The sequence below is a fragment of the Loxodonta africana genome, chromosome 3 (genome assembly GCF_030014295.1).
Source record: "Loxodonta africana isolate mLoxAfr1 chromosome 3, mLoxAfr1.hap2, whole genome shotgun sequence".
Lineage (NCBI taxonomy): Eukaryota > Metazoa > Chordata > Mammalia > Proboscidea > Elephantidae > Loxodonta > Loxodonta africana.
This window is the reverse complement of record NC_087344.1, coordinates 187,095,154-187,121,019: the sequence shown is the minus strand read 5'-3', so window position 1 is coordinate 187,121,019 and position 25,866 is coordinate 187,095,154. Positions and strand designations below refer to the sequence as shown.

At 43.5% G+C, this 25,866-nt stretch overlaps 1 protein-coding gene across 1 annotated transcript; it reads left to right on the top strand.

Annotated features, from left to right (window-relative positions):
- The first annotated feature begins 426 nt into the window (after window positions 1–426).
- SHE (Src homology 2 domain containing E) lies at window positions 427–24,337 on the top strand. The gene is made up of 6 exons (XM_003415102.4): window positions 427–1,029; window positions 3,456–3,582; window positions 14,361–14,648; window positions 16,201–16,357; window positions 17,133–17,252; window positions 19,218–24,337. Exons 1-6 carry the CDS (start codon window positions 427–429, stop codon window positions 19,402–19,404), a joined length of 1,482 nt encoding a protein of 493 aa, XP_003415150.1. The 3' UTR covers window positions 19,405–24,337.
- The last annotated feature ends 1,529 nt before the right edge of the window (window positions 24,338–25,866 follow it).

The window sequence follows — 25,866 nt, the reverse complement described above, 5'->3', positions numbered from 1 at the left end:
ACGGATAGGATGGGCAGCTTGCCGTCCGTCCATCTACCGCTGCGGCGCCAGGGACACTGCCGCCGCCTCTGCTCCATCCCCTCTCGCCCGTAGGACGGTGGCGAGGGCTGTCGGGGGGCTTCCGACCTCCCCCGCCGCGGGAGGAAAAAGCAAGGGGAAGTCCCCGGCGCCCGCCGCCTCCGGAGAGCCGCGGAGCCCCCGGGCCGTGCAGGCGCTGAAGACGAGCCCGGGCGGGGCCCCGGTGCGCCGTGTCTGTCGCCGTCCGTGTCCGGAGCGGCCGCCCGCGCCCGCCCGCTCGGCGCCCCGGGCCCCCCGCCCGGGCCGTAGGGGCCCCGCCCTGCCGGGCGTGGGCGAGTGCTGGCCCGGGGCGAGCGGAGCAGCCCTCGCGGGGCCTCGCCGCGGCCTGCAGCGCCCCAGCCCCGGGGAATGCAGTGGCCCCCGGCCCCTGGCTCCTCTCCGTGTCTCGGCTGGGCCTCCTCGCTCGCCTGCTCCGCGGCCACGCGGCTCCTGAGCCGTGCCGGCCGGGGCCCCCTCATGGCGGCTAAGTGGTTCAAGGAGTTTCCCCTGAACCTGAAGACCGTGTCGGAGCGGGCCAAGCCGGGCGGCGGCGGCGGCGGCAAACTGCGCAAGAACTCGGAGTCGGGTGGGGCCGGGCCGACCCCGGGCAAGGGCCGCAAGAACTCGGCGGTCGAGCTGGGGAGCGGCAGGGCGGGAGGCCCCCCCAAGGACAGCCGGCTGTCCCGGGACAGCCTACAGGGGCTGATTCAGGCCGCCGCGGGTAAGGGCCGCAAGAACTCCCGGGCCACCGAGGAGGAGCCCCACCGGGGCGCGGCCAAGATCTCGGGCTGCAGCACCTACATCAACAGGCTCATCAAGGTGGACACTCAGGAGAAGAACGGGAAGAGCAGCTACCCCAGCAGCAGCAGTGGCAGCGGCAGCAGCAGCAGCAGTTCTTCCTCAGCGTCCTCTTCTCCTTCTTCGCTGGGCCCCGAACTGGACAAGGGCAAGCTTATCAAGCAGCAAGACACGGTAAGAATACAGCCTCTCTCGGACCACGTTTCCTCTGCAAGAAGTGAAACAGTGGGAGGAGAGCATAGATGGTGAACCCGCTAAACTCTAGGGGTTTTTATAGCCAAGAGAGGGTGAGGATGTGTTTCTGAAGGTCTTAAATGCACTGATTCCTGAGTGACTTAGGAGGCTTCATATTGAAAAGTCGTTCTAGGGATGGGGTGTTTTGCAGAAATGTACTATCCATTTAATTTTGTTAACAGTTTAGAAGATAGTCGTTGAATGAGATACTCTTCTTTTGTTAAATTTGACTTTATAGATATGGTTGGCGTTCCTGGGTGGTGCAAATGGCTAACTAGCTTAGCTGCTAACCAAAAGGTTGGAAGTTTAAGTCCACCCAGAGGCACCTTGGAAGAAAGGCTTGGCAATCCACAACTGAAAAATCAGCCACTGAAAACCCTAGAGAGCAAAGTTCTACTCTGACACACATGAGTCAGTATCAATCGGGCAGCAACTGGTAACTGGTTATAAATGTGGTTTATTTTAATTTTGACAACCAGGGGGAGTTACCAAGCTAGAATTATATATAATTTTTATCCTTCTTGGGTATAAAGAATGGTAAACTCTAAACTGTGTAAGTGTGGGTTTCAAAGTTTCGGTGAATGGGTTGGCCATCCCACCTCTTTCCTGCTTTGGAAGCTCCGTCTTTCCTTACCTAGTAAAGAAGCTTCTCCAAGATTATCCCCCTTTCATTCATTCCATGAACATTTGCTGAGAGCCGTCGTATAGGAAAAGGCACATAGGGCCTTAAGGGCTGTGGGGAATATAGAATATGACAAGGAAGTGCTCTGAAGGAAATTGCAACGCAAAAGAGAAGAAGGTGTTTCCTGATTTTTACACACTGGAGGTTTTCTGGATGCTGTCCAATGTGGGAAACTTAAGAAAAGGAGTATAAGGAGGGACTCGCTCCATTCTTACAGGATGAGTTGGTTTATTTAATCACCTCTCCTGCCTGAAATGGGGAGAGAGAAGAGCTCAAGCTAAGCTTTCAGACTCTGGCCCAGGCACTCACTTCCTGTCATGGAAACTTTAATTTTCTCTTGCCCAGGCGTGAAACATGCTGCCCACCCGGAGTCTGAAGCACAGGCCATGTCATCTGCATTGGGTACTTTGTTCATTCCTCCATTCATTTTTTTCCCCAAACATTTACAGCGTACCTACCACGTGCCACACGCTGAGGAGAGAGCCATGGAAAGATGGATGAGGACTCAGTTCGCATATTAGTCACTAATCTCCCTGACTCTGACTAGATCGTAGGTGCTTGGAAGCCCAGGGCTAAGTATCATGTCTCATGTTCCTCACTGCAACTTGCAAATGCAGTGCACATAATGGGCAGCCAAGTAGAAGGGATCGAGTGAATGAGTGCAGTCACAGCCCTCTGCAGTGGCTGCCTAGTTATTGCCACGGACATCACTTCTGCATCTCTTCCGAGCATCCAGGTTGTTCCCTCCTCCTCACTTAGTGTAGAGTAGGCCTGGAGCTTCTTCTCTTTAAAGGTGTTCTCCCAGCAGCTGCAGAATAGGACTATTCCATACACACTGCTTCTCCCTCACCTCCCTATTTTTGGAAAGATAGATATATTCTGACAGGTAGGGATGAGAATTCTATCTGACTATAGTCTGTGCAAATCAGTCTGCCTACGAATTATTGAACCTAGAAGTCCCACAGTACTACTTAGTATTGCTCGTTTATGAAGCCTGTTTCTTTAGGGAAAAAAAAACCCAAAGCCATTGCCATCAAGTCAATTCTGACTCGTGGTGACTCTATAGAACAGAGTAGAACAGTCCCATAGGGTTTCCAAGGAGCAGCTGGTGGATTTGAACTGACGACCTTTTGGTTAGCAGCCAGTCTCTTAACCATTGCACCCCGGAGAGAAAGCAGCCTTGGGCTTATTTTGAATCCCTTGGGTGCTTCGGATGACACCCTTCAAGTGGATATTCAGTAGTTACTGGGTGATTGACTGACTCACCAGAACTGCATTGCTCTGCTCACCAGAGCAAAAAGACCAGAATCCTGGGGTACGTGGTGGGTCAGTTCATCTCTTTATGTTCCAAAGTCATAGACACTCTCCTCCTCACTGCCCACCCCAGCCACACTCTAACCCAGCAAATGCTTGATTGCTTGGGGAGGGAAAAAGAGTGAAAAGAGCCATGAGGATATGTAAAACAGTTGAGGTGAATTGTTGTAAATCAATTATACTGGGGAAAAAAAAAAGTCAGATGTTTGTTTAGCTGGGTTAATAACGCGTTCAGGTACAAAAGCTATCTAGAACTGGTTGGCGATTTTGACCTCTCTTGAGGTCTGCAGATTTCCATAGCCATTTTGATACGATTGACGTTTGGGTGTATGATAATCCTTAGCAACTCTCCTCTCTCGTTCTTTTACAGGTCATCATTTTAGAAGACTATGCTGACCCCTATGATGCCAAAAGGACAAAAGGTCAAAGGGATGCAGAGAGAGGAGGAGAGAATGACGGGTACATGGAACCCTATGATGCGCAGCAAATGATAACAGGTTTGTAACCAGGTGTTGCTTGATAAGAATGGAAATCTCACACTGGCTTGAGCATTGTAATATACTAATCCTCGTTGTTAGTTGCCATTGAGTCAGTTTTGACTCATGGTGACCCCGTGTGTGCAGATTAGAACTCCAGGGGGTTTTTAAGGCTGTGACCTTTTGGAAGCAGATCACCAGGCCTGTCTTCCAACGTGCCTCTGGGTGGGTTTCAGCCGCCAATCTTTTGGCAGTGGTTAACCATTTGTGCCACCAAGGGACTCCTATACTAACCTTAACCAGTGCATATTTGGGGAAAAGGGATAAAGAGACTTAGCTTACTGACTGTGAAAGAAACAGAAGTTAGACTCAAAAAAATGAGATTGAAATATCTAACTTCTTTTATGGTTTTGTATCCTGCAAAGCTTTAGAATTTACAGGAGTCTTTGAAGTTTTTCTAATTTTAGGCAAGATGATGCTTGTGAGTTTGCAGATCTGCTCAGAATGTAATCTTAGGCTTTGGGATTATTTCTATACATTTCTCCATCACTTTTAGAAGCTTGGGCATCCATCCATCCAAACTCAAACTCATGGCCCCAAGTCAATTCCAACTCATAGTGACCTTATCCAAAAACCAAACCCATTGCCGTCACGTTGATTCCTTGTGGAACAGAGAGGAACTGCCCCCATAGGGTTTCCAAGGAGTGGCTGGTGGATTTGAACTGCCAACCTTTTGGTTAGCAGCCAAGCTTTGAACCACTGCACCACCAGGGCTCCTTGCAGCCCTGTAGGACAAAGTAGAACTGCCCCATAAGTTTTCTAAGGCTGTGAATCTTTACAGAAGCAGACTGTCCCATCTTCCACAGAGCAGCTGGCGGGTTTGAACCACTAACCTCTTAGGTTAGCAGCCAAGCGCTTTTACCACTGGGCCACTAGGGCTTCTTTTTGGCATCCACAACAGGAGTCATAAATCTATACCATACATACTTAAAGGATCTTAAATTGTTAAAAGATGTAAACATGATGTGATCCTCTGTATTGTAGTAAAAGATTGATTTCTAAACAAGCTGTACAACATTGGAGCAAAAGGTTTAATTACTAAAGAATGATTACTAATCACTGGTGTGAACAAGCCCATCAAGGAAAACCACCCCAAACCAAAGTTGATTAATCTTGTAATTTTTCAGGTTGGCCTGGTTCCAACTTGTGAGCTAAGCCATTGCTCTCATTTTTGGGTGTCAAACCTTTCCCTTTTATTCACAGTCCTTTTCAGTTGGTGCAAACGATATTTAAGTAAAGCATCGTTACTTAGGTTTATTTGTGAATTTTAAAGTAAATAATTTATTCACCTAATTTTCCTGAAAAGTTCTTTGATCCACGATGAAAAACGTAGTTTCTGAATGCTGACTCAAGGGAGCCTTGTCTGAGTGTCTTGAGTTTCATGCCTGGGAAAGAAATAATTGGTCAGACATTAAAGACTTTGTCTCTTCTGTTTAAGAACAGATTGAAAAGCTGTCAGGCTCGGGCTCTAAGAGCATAGTCTCAGAGTAGTTGAGCGGAGGGCTAACTGCAGCAGCCTGGAAGGGTCAGGACAGGCTTCGGAGCGAAATGAGCTGCAACAGGAAAGCACAGCTCTGTTTCCTGCTTCTCTGCTGACAAAGATAAGGTGCGCAATGGGGAGGGTGCACCCTGGCCAGGCCACTGGACTGGTGACCCCAATGAAATCTGTGAATGAAAGGAAATGAAAATGAACTTAGAATTTTAAAAAATAGTGGAGGTTGGAAGGGAATAGGAAAGTGGATTTAATTTTACGTAAAATTGAGGAAAAGGAATTTCTAAAAAAAGAGTTAATGCTTCATTTTGATTTCCCCTTTCTTTGTTCTTAGGTTTTTATTCTTCTCTTTTTCTTTAACTGGAATAAGTGGTTTATCTGTACTATACCAGCTGTTGATTTGTGGGGCCACACTGATAATAGGGAAAGTACTATGCTTTTTAAAAATGAATATATCCTTTTTTTTTTTCATATATCCCCCCCACCCCCCACTCCGCAAGAGCTCTGTAAACTAGGGATGGCAATACTGTCCCCTGGTTACAGGAAAAAATAAAATCAGAGAGACTCTGACTTGCCTCTGCTGACAACACTTTGTAAGGGACAGCAGAAATTAGAACCCCAGGTATTCCCACTCCAGGTTGAGTGGTCTGCTCCCTACAGCAAGCTTTGAAATGATGTATGGGAGAACATTTTAAACTTTACACGTAAGTACGGCATCTTTCTGCTCGGACTCACAAAGTTGTATTCAAAAGTCAAGATTGTCCAACATGAAATAAATGTAATAATCATAATAACTAGCTTTTAATATTTGAGTGTTTATTAAGCTCCAGGCTCTGTCTTAAGCAGTTTACATGAAGAAATGTAGTTAGAAATACAGAAATAATATATTCAAATTGGTGAATAAATTCAAATGTATGTGTTAAAAATTAAATAACTTTCTAAGATAATAATCTGAATATACTTTTTCCTTAACTTAAAAAAATATGACATTAGTGTATTTTAAAGTTCATTCACTGAAAACATTTATCACAAAGCCACTTCTCATTCAGTGTAGAGACTATACCTCGACTTATTCTACCCATAGGTTACACAGCTGAACAGAATAACAGGAAATGAGTTATCGGAAACTGGAAATAAATGATTTGCTGCTGGTTTTTTGTCTTTTTTTTTTTCCCAGACCCTTTATTTTTTTGGTTCAGGTTGCTTGGTTATCAAGTCCAAGTTCAGGGATTTTTAATATTTATGAGAAGCATTCAGGATTTTTTTGGTTGGCTTCAGCATTTCTGCACAAGAAGGGTACTCATGAATATGATTTAAATGTGGAGCACCCAACCTCTGCCCTGCCTTTACCTGTTAAGTGGGGAGAACACACCTGTTTGTAACAATATCTTGGGTGTATAGAATACTGCCTGTGACATTGTTTTGCAGCCCTAAACCAAAAAAACCAAGCCCATTGCTGTTAGGTCAATTCCGACTCATAGCGACCCTATAGGACAGAGTAGAACTGCCCCGTGGAGTTTCCAAGGAGTGGTTGGTGGATTCGAACTGCCAGCCTTTGGGTTCCCAGCCAAATGCTTAACCACTGCACCACCAGGGCTTCTTTGCAGGGCTAAGAAGGAGGTATTTATATCAAAAAAAATTTTTTTTTCTTTTTTTTTTTACCAAATAGTTATTAGACATTTATCTACCATGTACTAGGCCCTGTTCTGGGCCCTGAGCACAGAGCAGGGAATGAGACCCACACAATCCCGGCCCTTGTGGACCTTACAGCCTAAAGGGGAACCAGGCCTAACACCAGGAAAGAAGAAAAGTCACTGTAAAATATAAGTGCCCTGAAGTAGACAATGAGGAAGGGAATCACAGTCTGCCTCTGAATTAGGGAGCAGAGGAAGAAGCAGAAGCTAAGAGGAATTGAATACTTCCCTATGGCCAAATAACTGTGGGACAAGAAGCCAGGTTCCCTGGATCCCCCAAAACCTTCATGGTAAATTCTCACCTAGACTTACCCAAAGGATTTTCCATAAAAAGATGACTACCGATACAGACAGCATTCATGTAAAGCTCTTTATTGTCATTTTGCTGAATTAGCATGAACATTTTAGCTAAAATGATTAGCAGAAATATTCTACATAATTTAGCATTGTAGGTTTTAACTGCCAAATTAAAATTTTGGCATTGGTAGGGTCTTCTTTAGACATTTCCTAAGACAGCTGTCATTCCCTGTGAGAATGCCTTCTGTAGCTGATATTATACTTGCTGCAAGCAGTTGAGTGCTTACTAGCTACCAGGCTTTCCAGATCACCACATTAACAATAACTCTGTGATGTGGGTTTTAGAAGTCTCTGTTTCACAGTTGTGGAAACTAAGGTTCAGAAAAATTAAGTAACTTGTCCAGATTACACAGCTGAAAAGTAGAGGTGCCAGGTCATCCAACAATCAGCTACGGAGCTCCAGTTGAGTGTTTTGGAGGGTGGGTTTTAAAAAAACTATTTTTGTCTCAAAGTGGTTTTGTTGGTTTATTTAAATAGTCAAATCTAAAGGACAACCTCATTGTTTGAGTCTCCTTTAAAAAAAAAAAAACGGAAAACAAAAACAAATAGAGAACTGTTTTTGATTCATTTGTCTCCACTTGTTAAATTTCAGGGTTTCCGAATTATATCTGATTTTTGTTCATATCTTCAAATTTATTTGATAAATATTAAAGTAAGTTTAAATTAAAAAAAAAAAAAACTTGAACATTGATAAAAGATGTAAGTAAAAAAGTTGCCAACAGTCCTGTTTATGGTCCTGTAAGGAACATAGCCCACGACATTATGAGGCTCTAAGTTTAATGTTTGGGAAACATCATGAAATGGGCTAGGGGAAAGATTCATTATTTAGAAATTTGTAATCAACATTTTACATGAAATCTTCCCTTTGGCCACAAAGTAGAGTAGGGTACAGGAAGCACAGGCTCCAGGGTCAATAATAAATGGCTCCTCCCCTCACTGCCGACAACTGTGGCCTCAGCTTTTCCACCTGTGAAAGTGGGGGTGACATGTCCCTCACAGCATTACGGGACTTCCATGAGATACCAGGTCTTCTAGAAAAATGAAAAGCAAAAAACAGTTGCCGTCTAGTCTGTTCCAACTTGCGGTGAACCCATGTGTGTCAGAGTAGAACTGCTTCATAAGGTTTTCATGGCTGTGACATTTAGGAAGCAGATTGCCAGGCCTTTCTTCTGACGCCCCTCTGGGTGGGCTCGAACCGCCAACCTTTTGATTAGTAGGCCAATACTTAACTGTTTGTGCCACCGCCCAGATATTAGTTATTATTTAGACACTCCAGGGAGAGAATTCCATTTTCAAAGAGAATTCTGGACAATTACAGAAGAATATTATTGCTCACTACAATTAACTTAGTAAAAGAAAGTCTTAGTTGTCAGCAATGTTTTTAAATATAAATGGCATAATTATGCACAGTTGGAACTGGGAATTGAGAAGGGAGACCTTTCAGTATTTCCATTGATGCAGGTCGGTGCTCCGTTCAGCCCTTGCTGCAAATGGGTGTTTGTCTGCAGCCTGTTCCCTGCATTCTGTTGTCTGCTGTGGTAAATGGTCTCTATCGGCAGCCAGGGTGTAGTTTCCTCTTGCCATTTCCTCCTTCTCAGGCTTGTTTCCTCTTGGAGCTGGCTCTGCACGTCAGGGGCTATTCTCCCTGCAGGAAGGGTCGGCTTGCAGCCCCTGGATTGTTTCTGTTTCTGTGGTCCCTCAGGTTGGGGGCAGCCAGGTGTTGGAGCCTACTGGGAGGTTATTCTGCTTGAAGCGGTGCAGGGGCCCTGAGAGCAAGCCCTTTTTTTCCCCTAATTAAACATTGTTTGTTGTTGTTGTTAGGTACCATCAAGTCGACTTTCAACTCATAGTGAACCCATGCGATATAGTAGAACTGCCCCAGAGGGTTTTCTAGGCTATAACCTTTAGGGAAGCAGATCACCAGGTCTTTCTCCCGCAGAGCTGCTAGTTGAGTTCACAATTCCAACCTTTTAGTTACCAGCTGAGCACTTACACATTGCACACCAGATCTTTTGCCTTTTCCCAGGACCAAGAACATTCTCAACTGTATGCTTTCCAGTGTTCCTTCTAGAACCCTTAGTGTATAGACTGTCCAAAGGAGAAAGAATACAAGGACCTCCCTCAAAAATCACTCAAACACATGTGTAATAAGATACTAATCGTTGTACATCATTTTAACACAAACTTATTGAAATTTCCTTGTGAGTGGGATTCCTAGCTTAAAGTTGGGATAAACTCTCTTTATCTCAGTTGGAACAGAACTGAGGTGAGGATCTTGGGGAAGATTTCCTGGGCCTGTGCTAGGCAGTCTGGTCTGAAGGTAAACTTACAAGGTTTAATCAGAAACCTAAAAATTCTATACTGACCCTTTGAATTCGTTTGCATTTTCTGGAGTTTTTTTTTTTTTTTTTTTAGTTCTTTAAAAAAGTTGTTTTTAAAAATTCCAATCTTAGCTGAGCAGAGTTTTTGTTTCTTGTTTTCCATCTCTCCATCTACAGTAGGCCTATAGGATTGGAAGTCACCCACTCCTTGTGTGACCTCAGACGACCCCAGGTACATTTCCAGGGTGGGGATCGGGGAAAGGGGTTCTTCTAACTCTCACAGGCTGATTTGGACATTTCAGAGACAGGAAGCACCTTTCTCCTTGGGATTGCAATGACAAGGCTAGCCCTGGAGAACAGGAGGAACTGAGATGGGACTGTAGGCACCCAGGAGGTATAGAAGTGGTTCTTTCTTAGTTGCTCATTATTACTTGGGGAGCTTTTACACCTCTGACGCCCAGGCTATGCCCCACACCAGTTAAATCAGAACCTCTGGTGGTGGGACCCAGGCATCCATTTTTTTTAAAGCTCTCCAGGTGGTTCCAATGTGTAGCCATAGTATGTAGGATTGGAGCCAGCTTCAGACGGGGGCTCCTTTCCAGAAGAACTATGACCTCACCCTATAAATAAATGTCGTTTTCAATTTAATGTTCTGATTTTAATAACTTTTTTCTTGAATCTTTTCATTTGTCATTCTCTTGTTATAGCCATCCCATTGAGTCACTGATTCTTCTCCATAGAATATCACCATGCCCATCACAGAAGGTCTTTCCTTCCTTTGTTTCCAGAGCCCAGAGCCCTATAGTCTTCTGCTTCTCTTCCTGCTTACCTGACCACTCCTTCTCAGTATTCTTTGCCAATGCCTTTTCTTCTGTTCACCCTTAACGGAAGGAGTCCCAGGTTCTGCCTTTGATCCTCTTTCTTTTCAATCTGACCTCCTTCTCTCTGGTGATCACTTTCATTCTCCAGTATTAACACCTGTCTGTGAATAACTCCTTGACTTGTGCCTCTGACCTTCATCTCCCTCTAAGCTCCAGATCCACACTGTCACCTGCCTAGAGAACTTCCAGAGCTCCTTCCCCTCCTTTTCTCCTCCCATCCATCTGTCCATCCATCCAACTATCCAACCACCCAATCAGTAATTTAACACAACTGATAGACGAGACATGGTAGTCCCTGCCCTGGCAGTCTCCACCAAGTTGGAAACACAGACACACCAACAAACAAATTAAGTGCAGTGGGAGAAGTACAAGGCATTATAGTGGCACCAAGGTAGGGGGTGGTGGTAATCAACTCTATGGGTCAGCAGGAGAAAAGGTGAGCAGGAAAGGCTTCTCCAGAAAGGAGAAGATGCTCAGATTTCAAAGGATTAGAAGGTGATCAGGACACTGGTGGGCATAAGAGGGTGTAGTGTACAAAGAACGTCAGAAGTTCCATTTGGTTGGAGCAAAGAGTTGGATTGTGGGGGAACAGGGTCTGGATTGTGTTGAGAGAAGAAACTGGAGAGGGAGACAGTGATCTGGTCATAGAAGGCTTACTATGCCATTCTGAGCAGTTTGCACTTTGTTTACAGCTTATGAGGTATTCATGATGAGATCAGGTGTTGGCATTGAGAAAAGCCTTCCTTGATTATAACCAGGTGGAGGACAGATTGGAGGCTTCCTGATGGACATTTAGAAGAACAGCAACGTGATGCTTCTGAATTCTCCTCCGTGGCTGATATTGGCAGTCTGCTTGTCCAGACTCAGGGTAGTCTTTTTTTTTTTTTTTTTTAATAATTTTTATTGTGCTTTAAGTGAAAGTTTACAAATCAAGTCAGTCTCACATATAAACTTATATACACCTTACTACATACTCCCATTTACTCTCCCCCTAATGAGTCAGCCCGCTCCCTTCTTCCAGTCTCTCCTTTTGTGACCGTTTTGCCAGTTTCTAACCCACTCTACCCTCCTATCTCCCCTCCAGACAGGAGATGCCAACACAGTCTCAAGTGTCCACCTGATACAGGTAGCTCACTCCTCATCAGCATCTCTCTCCAACCCATTGTCCAGTCCCTTCTATGTCTGATGAGTTATTTTCGGGAATGGTTCCTGTCCTAAGCCAAAGAAGGTTTGGGGACCATGACCACCGGGATTCTTCTAGTCTCAGTCAGACCATTAAGTCTGGTCTTTTTATGAGAATTTGGGGTCTGCATCCCACTGTTCTCCTGCTCCCTCAGGGGTTCTCTGTTGTGCTCCCTGTCAGGGCGGTCATCGGTTGTGGCCAGGCACCACCTAGTTCTTCTGGTCTCAGGATGATGTAGGTCTCTAATTCATGTGGCCCTTTCTGTGTCTCTTGGGCTCATAATTATCTTGTGACCTTGGTGTTCTTCATTCTCCTTTGATCCAGGTGTGTTGAGACCAATTGATGCATCTTAGATGGCCGCTTGTTAGCATTTAAGACCCCAGATGCCACACTTCAAAGTGGGATGCAGAATGTTTTCTTAATAGCCATAGTCCGCAAACCCCCGCCCTTGCTCTGCTGACCTTCGAAGCATTCAGTTTATCTGGGAAACTTCTTTGCTTTTGGTCCAGTCCAGTTGAGCTGACCTTCCCTGTATTGAGTATTGTCCTTCCCTTCACCTAAAGTACTTCTTATCTACTATCTAATCAGTAAATAGCCCTCTCCGACCCTCCCTCCCTCCCCCCTCTTGTAACCACAAAAGAATGTGTTGTTCTCAGTTTAAACTATTTCTCAAGATCTTTTAATAGTGGTCTTATGCAATATATGTCCTTTTCCATCTGACTAATTTCACTCAGCATAATGCCTTCCAGGTTCCTCCATGTTATGAAATGTTTCACAGATTCATCACTGTTCTTTATTGATGCGTAGTATTCCATTGTGTGAATATACCATAATTTATTTATCCATTCATCTGAGTAGTCTTTAACTCTACCCGCCGAGGCCCCGGGGCCAAACGCTGCTAACTCCAGGGACAAGGCTGATTCCTTCCCACTGGCTGGCTGGTTAGTTGGTTGGTTGATTTGCATCAGGTTTTTTGCATCTGTTTCTATGCCTCAGCTCAGACCAAATTCTTCTGACTTTTATCATCCCGTATGGAAACCCTGATGGCGTAGTGATTAAGTGCTAATCCTGCTAACCAAAATATCGGCAGTTCGAACCCACCAGGTGCTCCTGGGAAACTCTATGGGGCAGTTCTACCCTGTCTTGTAGTGTCACTGTGAGTTTGTATCGTCCTGTACACTGTGGTTGGAGTTAACATCAAATGAAACACAAATACAATCGTTATTCCCTGTTGGAAAATTTTTAGTGGTTCTTCATTGCATTCAGAATAATCTAAACTTTTTATCCTTGTTTTAAAACTTCTACATTCTGGTGCCCGGCCTGCCTACTTTTCCAAAATCTTCCACTGTTACCTCTCTTCTTTCCTGGCCTCCTGTGCTTTCAACTTTTTTCTCAACTCATGGGAACAAGCCCTTTATAATTCCCACCTCCATATCTTTGCTCATGCAGTTTCCTCCACTGGAAATGACCTTCTCTATCAAAGTCAACTCATCTTCCATTTCTCTTCTGCTTGGGGGTCATCCAAGTATAGTGGTTAAGAGTATGGTTTCTAGAGCCCAATTTCCTGCTTTTAAATCTAGGCTTTGCCACTTATGGGTTTGGGCAATTTCTTTAAACTTTTGCTTTAGCTTTCTCTTCTATAATATTAGGAATATTAATATTAGTACCCATCTCATAGGCAGGTCGTGGCAATTACAAAGCACTTAGAATAGTGCTTAACACAATAAGCCATTGATAAGTGTTAGCTGTTTAGTTACCATTATTGTTATTATTCCCCCCCCATAACACCACTTTTACTTTGGTTTACCCTGCAGTTATTGGCTGATATTATATTTGCGAATGTGTCTGACTTCTCCACTGTATTGACACTGCCTAGAAGTCAGAAAGAGCCCTGGTGGTGCAGTGGTTAAGAGTGCGCCTGCTAACGAAAAGGTCGGCAGTTTGAATCTACCAGGCACTCCTTGGAGACCCTATGGGGCAATTCTACTCTGTCCTGTAGGGTCGCTATGAGTTGGAATCGACTCAGTGGCAACAGGTTTGGTTTGAGAAGTCAGAAGGAGTCCCTGGGTGGTGCAAACAGTTAATGTGCTCGAATGCTAACAGAAAGGTTAGCAGTGTGAGTCTACCCAGTGGCACCTAGAAAGGAGGGCTTGGTAATCTACTCCTGAAAAATCAGGCATTGAAAACCCTATGGAACACAGTTCTACTCTGACACACATGGGGTCACCAAGAGTCGGAGTCCACTCGACGGCAACTGATTATAAATCAGGAGTTATATCTGATGTACATAAATATCTCCGCCTCAGGATATGTGGTGCAAGGCTTCAGGTATAGTAAACACTAAGCTGATGCTTATTAAAATTGATCTTTGCTTCCTAACGAGATGCAGAAACTTTGAAGGTGAACCAGATTCAGATTCTGGGCTGACATCAAGACCAGAAAGTGTGAGGCAGGTTGCCCTGAGGTCAGATCTTATTCTCTTCCTTACAAACTGCAGGTGGCACCCTGGAGAAGCGCCTGTCTCTCTCAGATGTAATCCCTAATAGTATGCCTTGATGGCATTATCTGGTTCAGGCAACTAGAGGAAAGCTGTAGGCACCTTCCTTTGTTGCTTCTCACGCTTTTAGAGCACAGCTGGGTGGTAATCAGCCCATTAAAGAACAATCTTGGAGCTACTTGCCACCTTCAACCAGACAGACTGTCTGAGGTGAAGAGGTAATTTGGTGAATTACAGGGCTTTCACAGCACTTTTTCTTTCAAGGTCTGGTGTATGAAGTGTGTTGGGCATGTTGACACCGTCTGTGTTTTCAGAAATTAGAAGACGAGGTTCCAAAGACCCACTGGTGAAGGCGCTTCAGCTGCTGGACAGCCCCTGCGAGTCGGGGGAGAACGGCCTGAAATCCGAGACACTGGCCCGAAGACGGAGCTCGAAGGACCTCCTGGGGAAGCCGCCTCAGCTCTACGACACTCCTGAAGGAGGCCCGCGGGCGGAGGCGAGGCCCGGGGATGGCCGGCTTCCCGAGAACGACGAGCGGCCGGCGGCCGAGTACGAGCAGCCGTGGGAGTGGAAGAAGGAGCAGATAGTGCGCGCACTGTCAGGTGAGCGCCGCCGGCTGCGGGCAGGTGCATCGCGCACTGCCAAACCCGCCCCCCGCCCTTTGGCATTTCAGCCAAGTCGATTTTCCTTCTGCTCCTCACTGTAAGGTATCTTTTTTCCAAGGGCTTTGATACCGAGAATTAAAAATCAGGCCCTGGTTGGGAAACCAGGTTGAACTCTTAAATTGCATTTATTTTTTATTATTTTTCTTTCTCTTTGCAATGTGCTATTGTTTTTCTGTTTTTTGGAAAAGCTTTATATGGCTGTTTTTAAAAAAGCTTAACCTGATTACTGTGTGTTTATTTCGCCACCGCTGAAGCCGTCAGACAGGGAGCAGCCTTTTCTAACTTACTTGACACTACTTCTCAAATCTGTTCAAATCTCTACAAAATGGCAATATTGGATAAAATGGATTACAGGTAGATATTGTTGGAAAGCTGAATGAAGCTAGCTTTTTTTTTTTTTTTTTGGCAAAAATCCTTTTAAAGGAAACAGTTTTTCAAGTGAGAATTTTCAAATAGCTTAAGAGAAAGTTCGTAAGTAGGTTGTCAATAGATATTAGAGTTAATCCTTTCTCCTGCTTCCCCGAGGACCTAGTTTTTCTACTTGGCTGGCCACATAATTTCTTTCACCTTTCATTGAAATTGTAGGGATATCTGTTCCCTTTAGTAGTAAAGCCAGGTTTGCAATTAAAAGTATAGTTAATATAAAGGGTTAATAGAGAAGGACCCCTGGGTGGTACAAATGCTTAATGTACTGGGCTGCTAACCTGAAGGTTTGAGGTTCGAGCATATCCGAAGGTACCTCGGAAGAAAGTCCTGGCAAGCTGGTTCCAAAAATCAGCCATTGAAAACCCTATGGAGTGCAGTTCTACTCTGACACACTCGGGCTTGCCACAAGTTAGAACTGACTTGACAGCACCTGGTTAGGTTTTAGATTGCTATCTTTGATAGCAAACATCCTAATCAGTTTTAGTTGTTTTTTTTTTGTGTGCTTGTTTTTCTTCCCCAATAAATCTCTTTGGGCATCTGCCACTTTCTCAGTACCATGCTAGGTGTTTCTCATTTTATCCCTTTATTTTCTGTCCAGCATAGATGTCATAGCATGTTTTATGGCATTATTCAGTAGTTTCTCTGTTGATTTCTCTTTTTATTTTTCCTCGTAACAACTCATTTGGTTTCATGGAACGATATACACTCTTGCAAGGAATCATTACCTGTCACGTGTTTCTTCTTTTGTTCTAAAAATCTTAAAACTGAGAATTTTTAAAGAGTATATACAAAATGTATTAAAGTGGTTTTCTCTCATATTCTAAAATTGTTTTATACTGATGAATATCTTACAGAAAACATGACTTTGTGTGGGATGCTAGCAGTGTGATTTGATCTCAAAGCTAGCAGAAAGCTCAGCTCTACTAGGGTATTTTATATATAGTTTGCTTTAAAGGGGGAAAATGTTTCTTTCCTGAGCTGAGACAGGCAAGGAGGTTTTTTCTTTGAAGCCTGCATCGATCCCTTCAGTGGCCTCGGATGTTAAATGGAGCCTTCCTTCCAGTCCAGTTCGAAGGATCTGAGCGACCTTCCGCCAGGGAGGAGACTGTGAGACAGCACCACAGACAGAAGAGCTGGACCCAGAAGATCTTGAAGCCAACCCTCTCTGACCACAGTGAGGGGGAGAGAGTGGACCCAGCCCTGCCCCTGGAGAAGCAGCCGTGAGTCTCCTATGCAGACACCTGTACACAATGGATGGGAGCTTATTGATAGCCTTGTATTGGGGGTGGCTTTAACAAATAAATTTATTATCTCACAGTTTAGGAGGCTAGAAGGCTAAATTCAGGGCACCAGCTCTAGGGGAGCAGTCTCTCTCTGTCTGCCCTGGGGAGAATCCTTACCTCTTTCAGCTTCTGTAGCCCAGCATTCCTCAGTTCCTTCTGGACAGTCTCCACGTGGCTCCTTGTGCTTGCTTCTGTGTCTAACCTGCTCCTTTCATAACTCAGAGGTGACTAGGTTTAGGGCACACCCTGCACTGATATGGCCTCATTAACATAAAAAAGAAAACACTGTTCCCAAATGGGATTACCTCCACAGGTATAGGAGTTAGAATCCCATCACATATTTTGGGGGGACACAATACAAATATTTTTCTGGGTGGGGCTCATTGATGAAAACCCACTTTTAAAGCCCAGTGCCTTTGTGTGTAATGGTAAGTGCACCGTATCACAAGAACCTTATTTTAAATTTCATTGTCCTGTATAGAGTGAAAAATTGTAGAATTACCCAGCCCCGTTAACTCACTGCTGTAGGATCGATGGGCTTGTGATCCGGGATTACCCAGGACTGCATGGTGTCTTGTCAAAATGTGAAGCAGGATCTAGCTTAGGTTGTTGAGCATCTACCAAGAGTTCGTTACAAATAATGCTTTATGGAATTATGCCCTGCCTTGATCTGTATTTTGACACTCCTGGTATTCCCCACCCCGTTTTTCAGTTGGTATCATGGTGCCATCACCCGTGCAGAGGCTGAGAGTCTACTACAACCCTGCAAAGAAGCTGGTTACCTGGTTCGAAATAGCGAGTCAGGGAACAGTAGGTACTCCATTGCACTAAAGTAAGTATTTAAGCTGTAGGATTTCGCTGTCTCTAGAAGAAAGGTACAGGAGCCCTGGTGGCACAGTGACTACAGTGCTCGGCTGCTAACCTAAAGGTTGGCGGTTCAAACTACCAGCCGCTCCTCAGGAGAAAGGTGTGGCAGTCTGCTTCCATAAAGATTAAAAAAAAAAATGGAAACCCTACGGGGCAGTTCTACTCTGTCCTTTAGAGGGGCTACAAGTTGGAATCAACTTGATGGCAATAGGTGTATGTGACAAGGGGTACAAGGACCCCTGGTGGTGCAAAGGTTAAATGCTTGGCTGCTAACCAAAAGATCTGCGATTCAAACTCACTAGCTGCTCCGTGGGAGAAGAAACCTGTCTATCTGCTCCTGTGAAGATTTCAGCCTAGAACACCCCTAGGAGGCAGTTCTGCTCTATCCTGTAGGTCACTGTGAGTTGGACTCGACAGCACACCAGCAGTGACAACAGAATGGGTACACTGTGATAGTATTTCTAATTATGGGTAGATGACAATCAAAAAACATATAATTTGAAGGTGCACACATTGCCAGAAAATAAGATAAATTTGCTTAGACAGAGGAACAGGAGATTACCCTGACTAGAATGCAAATTTGTATTGGGTGAATACCCCCATATCTCTTAGGATAATGAGGGTCCTGCTTCACCCGCACTTGTGTCCATTGCCACCTGGCATGAGCTGGCCTAACAGGAGGCCCTCTCGGTAGAGAATTAAGTCCTGATAAAAAGGATAATTCCTAATAGGATAGTTCATTTGTGCTTTTATTCCATAGTCTTTTGAACTTAAATAAATCAGATCCCTGGATTGTCAAAATGCCAAGTGTAATTTTGATGCTAGTTTGTTCTGGTGAAGAAGGAAATGCTGACTGGCCTATTACTGTCCCTGTCTGGTCGTACACAGAGAACATATTTCTGCCCGGTAGGCCTGGTGGAGTTTGGATCATGGAAATTCTCGTTGCCCTGCGAGTTCAGTGGTGCTGTATCGGAGGATCATTGTCAAGAGCCCTAACAGCGTTTCCTTCCTGAGGAAGCTGAGCCCCTGCAGCTGAAACAATCAGACTGGAGGGGGAAAGAGGTGGGGGGGGAGGTGTTTGAGCGCTGTGGCTCAGAAAACGGGATAGGCCACCAGATACACAATACCAGGAATAGCCTTGCTCTGTTTCTGAAACTGGTACTTGTGGATTAGATCTCTGAGCTTTTGGTGCCAGCTGTCATTATATACAGCTAGGAACGGCGTTTCCAGATGTGGGGGGAAATGTTTTTTTCTTATTCATATATTTCCTTTTTGTTTGTTTTTATAATTTTTTTTTTTGAGAAAATGTACACAGCAAAACTTATACCAATTCAGCAGCTTCTACATGTACAGTTCAGTGACATTGGTTACATGCTTCGAGCTGTGTAACCATCATCATTGTCCTTTTCCACATTATTCCTCCGCCATTCATATAAACACACTACCCCCTGAGCTTCTCATCTAACCTTTTGAGTCACTATTGTTCCTATGACCCCATATACATAATTCATTAATATTCGTGTGTTCCTTTTGGAGGAGAGGAGGAAGGAGCCTTACCTATGTCCTTTTAGCCATGGTGAGAGGGGTGAGTTTAAATCTCACCACAGTGGTTGGGTTCTTGGGATTAAGCACTAGTTTGGGAACGTGGAGGCAAGTAGGGAGCTCCTTTTTTTGTTTGCTAGTTTTTCTTCTTGGTCCAGTACCTGATGACTTGTAGCAAGATAAACCATTCAAGGATGACACACATTTAGCCGAGGACTGCGAAATTTCTGAGAGCTCTTCTGGGGTGTTGGATGATGAACGTGTTCTGTTTGTAGAGAACAATTCTGGGAAGGAGTGAGAGCCCATCAGTCTGTTGTGAACCTGACGGGGATGGTTCCCAGTGGGGAGGCTTGCTCATTCACGTTGCCTCCATTTTTGTTTTGTTCAGGACTAGTCAAGGATGCGTCCACATCATAGTGGCTCAGACCAAAGACAACAAGTACACGCTGAATCAGACGAGCGCCGTGTTTGACAGCATCCCTGAAGTGGTACACTATTATTCCAATGAAAAGTTGCCTTTCAAAGGGGCAGAACACATGACCTTACTCTACCCTGTACACAACAAGCTGTACTAAGGTTCAGCCACCAGAAGCCGGGCCTCTCACTTCTAAGAGGCTGTCAGCATCTCCCTGGACAGGGCTGGACTTGTCTGTAATCATTAGGAGGAAGTGGGAGTCTTCACTTTAAAATCAAAAGCCTTCGGCCTTGAATCCATTTAATGATATCCAGTTATTGACCTGTCCTCTTTCTCCCTATTGAATAGTCCTGCAATGAGAAATCCTAGCTTACCCATTGCCTCTCCTTTCTGGAGTAGGGTATTTCTATTTGGGGTGTGATCCTCAGGAAAGGTAAGTCAAGAATTCAGAAAAGATCACATCCTTCTTGCCCTGGTTTAGTCATTGCTGTGAAACATTCAAGTTCTCCAGAAATGTGCTAGTTGTTACCTGGATGACCTGGTCTCAAAACCAATGAAAAAAAATCACTTTCTTACATAACCCTTGGTTTTCACATAAGATGATCAAAAATGATAATGTGGACCAGAAGAATGTGTAACACCTCTCCCCTTCTTGGGGACAGGGATGAACAGTGGGAAATGTGAATGGTGAGCATCCGAGAAAAAGTTGTCTCTCTCCCTCTAGTGCCCCAGCTCAGCTCTGGAGTTTGTGAAATTCACAACTTCAGGGTCTGGCAAAAGGATGATCTTGTTGGTCAGCCTCCTAAGAAAGCTTGTTTCTTCATTCTCTGTGGTCTTTCTCATTAGTTTTCAGCAAATCAGTGACAGTAATCATAAATATGAAGGAAGATGCCCCAGTTTTAAGAATTACAAATATAATTAACCATTGGCGGCATTATTACAATTCTGAATTACAGAATAAAAATAGAAAACAAAGATTTTATTTCTGATTTTTAATCCAAAAATTTACAAAGCTCAAGAACTGTTTTCTTGCTGGATAGTCATACAGAACTTCTGATACCTCTTGTCTTTGTGCGTTTTAGTTGCTATCAATTCATTTTATATTTTTGTCACTAAAATTTGATTTGCTTTGGATTTTTAGTATTTTTTTTTTTTAATACAACTCTGGGATCTGATCGTATAACTAGCCTGCAGAGATTCTGTATCATTCTGTACAGAGTAGTCCAGTTCAGACTGTACGACAATATTTTAACTTTGAGGTTTTCTTTAACTACTATTGCTTGAGATATTAAATTAATACTCATAGTATTGTTATCTTGATGGTATATTGTGAACTTATAATGCCAATTTACTTACTGTGAAAAAGAAAAAAAACCATGGGAATGGCGTACTGTGAGAAGAATAGTGTGGCAAGCAGCTCAGTAATTAAAGCCAAGCAGATGTTTCTATATTGTGAGGTTTGTAGTTTAGTTCTCAAAACTGGTCCAGACGCAAGTGTGCTGACTGTCATCAATGAAAAGTTAACTTTTGTAGTTTCTTTTAAATACATGAACTATATCAATTTGGTTACTTTTTGAGGGAACCGTATCTTTCCAGTTATTAGCTATGATTTTACTCTCATGATTTAGAGATTACTGAAATTTGCTTCTTTATTCAGTTAAAATCTTCACCAAAGAGTTGTGTGATCTTTGATTTAAAAAACTTGAGAGGAATTTTTTTCTTACTGGATCTCAATGATTTTATTAATAAAGGGTTTGATTTGTTTTTTTTTTTTAAGCACTCAGACTTTTTTTAATGTGTATTGGTTCATGTATTCTATCTTTAGAAAAAGATGTTTCTCTGAACTTTCAGCATCCATTGTTTCAATTCCATTCAACCAATATTTATTATTTTCCATTTACAAATAATGCGTTACGTTACCCTTATTTTTAGTTCGACATTCTATAAACTCAACCTTATTTTTCACTTAACCTTGTTCTACAAAGGAAAATGCAGTTATCCTAATTTTAATAAATGCTAAAAGCTTTTATAAATTTTTTTCTTGTGCACTAAATGATTTTTGGCCCATACCCAGCGACTGAAATGAATGTATAATGAAATAACGTTTTGAAAGCAGACCCGATACACTAGATATTTACTGAGCTTCTATTATACGTCCAGTATTATGCTCCCTCGGCACTGCTTTTCTGTGCCAGTCTTGCTATTTTCTTTATACAGTTAAAAGTGCAGGAGGTACATAGTTTATATGTGGTCCCGTTGCTTTACAGTTGTACAGAAGGCTATAAGAAGAAGGAATATAGTAAATTAGTGGAAGGGGGGTTCAGCTGCTATTTTCTTCTTAAGGTTCTGACACAAGCTGACAAAAGCCAGGGAATTCACAGCTGGGTGGTGCTACAAAGTACCATGTGTTCTAAAAACAATTTGGCCCCGCAGGGTGCCCCTAATGGCTTCCTTGTTAAGCCTCCTGGACCAGCTGATCTGAAGCCCTGTGACTTGTTTCCTTTCTGAGCTCTGAATGCTTTGGCTTTTTGTGATTTTGTCCTGATACAATCATTTTCCTGTCGTCTTCATTCTTTGGAGTTAATTCTCTCTCCCAGAATATTTCCTGGTTCTTTCTGGAGAGAATAATGCCTTCTAGGGAATTTAGTATTCGCTGGCCTTGAGTGTATAGCATCTGTAGAGCTTGCTGTCTCTGTGTTCTTTAATCACACACCACCTTTAAAAAAATTCTCTGCTCCAAGTTACTGGGTGAGCTTATTTAGTTGGGTAGTTTCAGGCCTGGAAAAACAGAGGGTAAAGGACATTTTTCTTTACTTGGATGTCATAGCTGCTTCTATCAGAATGGATCTCACCCACTGGCATTGTATGTATTTAAAGGAGGGATAAAATAATGGAGAAATGTTAATATGTGTAAATAACAAAAAAGTAAAGGTTGATATGCCTGCTTGCTACTAGACCGGAAGTGTCCTTTGAAGTAACCCAAAGCAGCATTTATTGCACTCTTTATTCCTGGCTATTTTTAAAGTCTTTGTACTTTGCTGAATTGTCATTCATTTATTGGCCTCTACCTGAGGATGGGAAACCCTGGTGGCATAGTCGTTAAGTGCTACGGCTGCCAACCAAAGGGTCAGCAGTTTGAGTCTGCCAGGCGCTCCTTGGAAACTCTATGAGGAAGTTCTACTCTGTCCTATAGGGTCGCTGTGAGTCGGAATCAACTCGATGGCACTGGGTGTGGTTTTGGGTTTGGTACCCTGAGGATGGGGAGTTTGGAGGCAGGTGGGAAAATAGCCCTAATTTGTTGATTAGCTTGTGTTATTGGCCATTAATATTTTAATTCAGAAAAACAACTCAGAGCATTTGAGACATTCTTCGGTTACTTTTTTAGTTGCAGGTTGTTGTTATCTGCCATCATGTTGCCCCCAACTCATGGCGACCCCATGTACCATAGAAGGAAATGCTGCCCGGTCCTGCTCCATCCCCATGATCAATTGTGGATCAGACCATTGTGATCCATGGGGTTTTTATTGGCTGATTTTCAGAAGTAGTCACCAGGCCTTTCTTCCTAGTCTGTCTTAGTCTGGAAATCCTGCCGAAACCTGTTTAGCATCGTTAGAAACATCCAGGCCTCCACCGACAGACAAGTGGTAGCTGTGCGTGAGGTGTATTGGCTGGGAATCAAACTCATGTCTCCTGCATGGAAAGTGAGAATTCTGCCACTGAACCACCAAACCAAACTGCCATCTAGTTGATTCTGACTCATAGTGGCCCTATAGGACAGAACAGAACTGCCCCATAGGGTTTCCAAAGCTCTGATCTTTAGGGAAGACGACTGTCACATTTTTTTCCCATGGAGTGGCTGGTGGGTTGACATGAACTGTCAACCTTTCGGTTAGCAGTGGAGTGCTTAACCACTGTGCCACCAGGGCTCACTGAACCCACCACTGCCCTCTACATGAGGGTAACATTTCTATTTTATTGAAATGCTCTTTCTTAGTCAAAGGTTAATGCCTCATTTTTCCTTCATTCTAGGGGAAGAAAAAAAACTGATGTCTAGGAAACCCTGGTGGTATAGTGGTTAAGAGCTACAGCTGCTAATGAAAAGGTCAGCAGTTCAAATCCACCAGGTGCTCCTTGGAAACTATGGGGCAGTTGTGCTCTGTCCTGTAGGGTTGCTATGAGTCGGAATCGACTCAACGGTAATGGGTTTGGTGTTTTTTTTATTTTTAAGATTCCATGTCCCTTCTGTTCGTACAAGGTCCTTTTGACATTCAGCAGAATTTCATTAATACCATTCCCATGGATACTGCTCATTCGTTAGCTGACTCTTGTTTTTCGTAATCAGGATTAGCTTGGCCTTATGATCTCTTTAAAGTCACTCTTCTTTATTCTTGTCTCCACTGTTTGTATCCCACTAACTTTGATTTAGAGAGACTTGGCCCGAGTGGACCTTCTCTTCAGCTTATTCTTAATTTCTGTCCTTGTATAACAGAATAGATGGTGTGTTACTGCCATCTAATGGAGAGAGAGCAAACTGCAGCAGGGAAACAAGCAGTGCGATTAAGGAGAGTGCCCGAACCAAGTGGCCTTGAGAGGTTAACCCCTCTCACGGTTTTCTAAAGGATTTCTGATACAGTCCATAACTGGAAAAATTATGACACAGCAGTTGCCATCTTGAAATACGTCCTTTCCTGTGGAACTGGTGATACGCAGCCTTGTACAACTGTCATCACGAGGCCCCGGACAACAGCTGGATTGTGTAGTTTAGAATCTTAAAATGTATTTTAATGAATATGCTGGCAACAGATAATTGATACAGGCATCTCATTTTGTCATGTTTCTTACCCGTTCAGTTATTTTTGTCAGGAGGGCTTTAACATTAAATATCAACTAATACATAGTTTTAACTTTTAAAAATATTTAAAGATGTGTGTGATAAAGGCGCCTATCTGTAGTGCCTTAGTTATTTATGTTATATCGAAGTATTTTATAAAATTTCTGGATGTATTGCAGTAGCCAATATAGGCTGCATGCCTTCCGGAAGATGGTTTACTCTGAAATGTAACTTTAAATAAATAAACATTATCCCAAGAAAACTAGAGTGTTTTTACTTAATTCAGTTAGATTTGAGAAGCACCTCCCTTCCTAAAAATACTTCTAGTGGTTATCAGCTGTAGCTGGGAGAGTCAAAAATCCCAACGTGCGATAATTGTTAATGAAAGGTATAAACAAACCATGATTTAACATAACCTGCAGACCTGATCTTCAGTGATGTTTTTCTTTCCAATTAAAGTAGCGACGTAGGTAGTTTTACTCCATATCTGCGGCTCATCGTCTTACCCAGTAGACAGTTACTGCATTTGTGCGCAACTAACCAAACGTCAGCGGTGTGGCTTTGTTTTTGTTTCTGTTGTGGTTTGTTATTAATATGGAGTCCCTGGGTGGCGCAAACGGTTAAGCACTCAGCTACTAACCAAAGGATGGCGGTTCGAGCCCACCCAGAGGCACCTCGGAAGGCCTGGTGATCTACTTCTGAAACACCAGCTGCTGAAACTTTATGGAGCACAGTTCTACTCTGACAAACATGGAGTCGCCATGAGTCAGAATCAGCTCCACGACTGGGTTTTTTTGTTGTTGTTGCTGTTTTTGTTGTTAATACAGACACCACGATCCCACCCCTGGGGCTGGATGCAGTAAGTCTGTCTTGAAGCTTGGACATCTGTATTTTTTTTTTTTTTTTAACTCTACCAGGTGATTTTGATATACAGCCATGGTTGAGCAGCAACGTTGAAAGCACTCTTTTAAAATGAGCACATAAAATCATTTGAGACTGTGGAAGAAGGGGATAGTGTTGAGTCCTTTAATATCAAATGTTGCAATTTCTACTGGACGTTTATATGAATTGCCACAAGGTGGTACAAGTGCCTATTGTTTTTCGCCATCTGCATTTAACAAAAAAGGAAGTTTGCACTGAGACATTTGCCCCGCTGGAGCAGTTAGAGCAATGGATTTCATAGTTCAGATTGAACACATGTTTGTAAAAGCTGCTGTTTGGGGGTTGAATGTTAGATTCTGACCCTGTGAAAGGTAAGCTGTAATGAGAAGCGGCTCCTGGTACACACCAGGTATGCTGCTGAACAAATGCTTCACACAATAACCTTATCTCATTTTAATCCTCTACAACTCAGTGAGCCAGGTGGTAGCCTCGTTTTTCAGATAAGGACAGTGGTGCTTGGAACTATCCAGTACCTTGGCCGGGGTCAGTGTACATACTGAGTGGGAGAGCCTGGACGGCAGCCAGGTCTGGTTGTAGAGTAGAACTGCCTCATAGGGTTTCCAAGGAGCGACTGGTGGATTTGAACTGCTGACCTTTTGGTAAGTAGCGGAACGCTTAATCACTGTGCCACCAGGGCTCCAAAATAAAGTTTTTTTAAAAAACACGAAACCGATGCCAATCTATTACCTTACAATCAAAATGCATCTAATATCGTAAGAATGGTTGCACAACCTGCAGAATGTAATCAAACAACATTCAGATAGCCACGTGTGACCAATGTGTTTTCTTCCCGTGGACGAGCCTCCTGGACTGAGGGCAAGGGAAATAGAAATCAGGTTTGAGCGTATC

What these genes read in the sequence shown, in the direction of transcription:
- SHE (XM_003415102.4), top strand. Translation starts at nt 427, where the DNA reads ATGCAGTGGCCCCCGGCCCCTGGCTCCTCTCCGTGTCTCGGCTGGGCC. An exon ending in TTATCAAGCAGCAAGACACG is followed by an intron (nt 1,030 to 3,455) that starts GTAAGAATACAG and finishes GTTCTTTTACAG; the next exon opens with GTCATCATTTTAGAAGACTA. An exon ending in CTGCCCCTGGAGAAGCAGCC is followed by an intron (nt 16,358 to 17,132) that starts GTGAGTCTCCTA and finishes CCCGTTTTTCAG; the next exon opens with TTGGTATCATGGTGCCATCA.